We start from the raw sequence: 1,272 nt of genomic DNA, 5'->3' as shown, positions 1-1,272 counted from the left end.
GGTTGCTCCTGGGATTAGGGTTATATCCCCCGCTACTCGCATACGTGAAATTTTTTCAGTCTCCACATGTGCAAATAGCTTACATGGTTGTGGTGGCCGTGGTGTTATATATTATGAGTGCAGAATCAGATTTCTCACTCCCACTGCTGGTGCTATTTGTCATACATTCGGTGCTCTTCATATACGTGAGATCTTTCAGGGAATCGATCATTTTGGAACTCACTACTCTAATTGTGGCTATCGTTGTCAAAATCGTTGCCCAACTACCTAAAATCATTGTCAAAATGGTGAGACCACGATCTTCCTCTTCCTATGTTGATGGTGCATCGGCATCGACCGGCCCAGTAGAGCAGCCGCCTCCATCGTCCTCTTCTTACTCTGTTGATGATGAATTGCGGGGCCCATTAGAGCAACCCCTTGAAATGGGTGTTTATAGTTACAGATGTCATGGAGAAGAGCAGCAGGAGGAGTGCGTCATCTGCCTGTGTGAATACCAGGAGGGGGACTCGTTGGTGGCGCTGCCACGTTGTCAGCACTGTTTCCACGTGGAGTGCATTCGGAGGTGGTTTAAGTGCCAGCTAAGATGTCCCATCTGCAATGCATCTCCGTTTCAGGAATTGGGATCCCATGCTGGAAAAGATGTTGCTCTTCAAATTCCACTTCCGCCACTTTTGGTTGCAGGAAATATGAGGGAGGGAAACCTAGGGAGCGAACACAACGTGTAAACACTAAGGTCAGATTGAAATTGTATTTTGTTGTTCTTCTTCTTTCTGTGTTTTTTTTTTCTTTTTTTAAGTCTTTGTTCTGTCTTTGTTCTAGAGTTATATCAGGGTTTTTCATTTCTGGATTAAACTGTGTGATATTTTTATTATCAATGTTTGGATCATATTACATGATTCATTATCGGCATATCTGAAATATAAAGAAAAAAAAAAAAAATATACAAATATCTTACAGACAAAGCAAAAGAACAAATTTTTGATATCTGTTTGGTGCTTAACTCCAGGATGGTGAAGTGCATGTTATGTTTATGAATCTCATATTGGTATCTGCATGAACCTAGAATAATTAGTAGAGACTACGAGAGAGGAAGAATTTGGAAAAGGGAGAAAAAGTTATATGTTGGAATGTTTTCAATAAAATGTGGGTACAATTTAGTTTGTAAATGTTATTTTTAAATTATCTTTATAATTTTCAATTAGGTGAGATGGTCTATAAAGATCATAAAATGTATTATATCATTTTAGTTTGATATGTATATCTGTTTTTATG

General features: G+C 38.7%; 1 protein-coding gene across 1 annotated transcript; it reads left to right on the top strand.

The window, feature by feature from the left end:
* The first annotated feature begins 284 nt into the window (after positions 1–284).
* LOC131860306 (RING-H2 finger protein ATL57-like) lies at positions 285–725 on the top strand. The gene has a single exon (XM_059214703.1). It carries the CDS (start codon positions 285–287, stop codon positions 723–725), a length of 441 nt encoding a protein of 146 aa, XP_059070686.1.
* The last annotated feature ends 547 nt before the right edge of the window (positions 726–1,272 follow it).

This window comes from Cryptomeria japonica, chromosome 11, assembly GCF_030272615.1.
Source record: "Cryptomeria japonica chromosome 11, Sugi_1.0, whole genome shotgun sequence".
In the NCBI taxonomy this organism is placed as follows: Eukaryota; Viridiplantae; Streptophyta; class Pinopsida; order Cupressales; family Cupressaceae; genus Cryptomeria; species Cryptomeria japonica.
This window is presented reverse-complemented; position numbering and strand designations above follow the sequence as displayed.

Bases quoted from the DNA above. Each gene is read 5' to 3' on its own strand.
- LOC131860306 (XM_059214703.1), top strand. From the start codon at position 285: ATGGTGAGACCACGATCTTCCTCTTCCTATGTTGATGGTGCATCGGCA.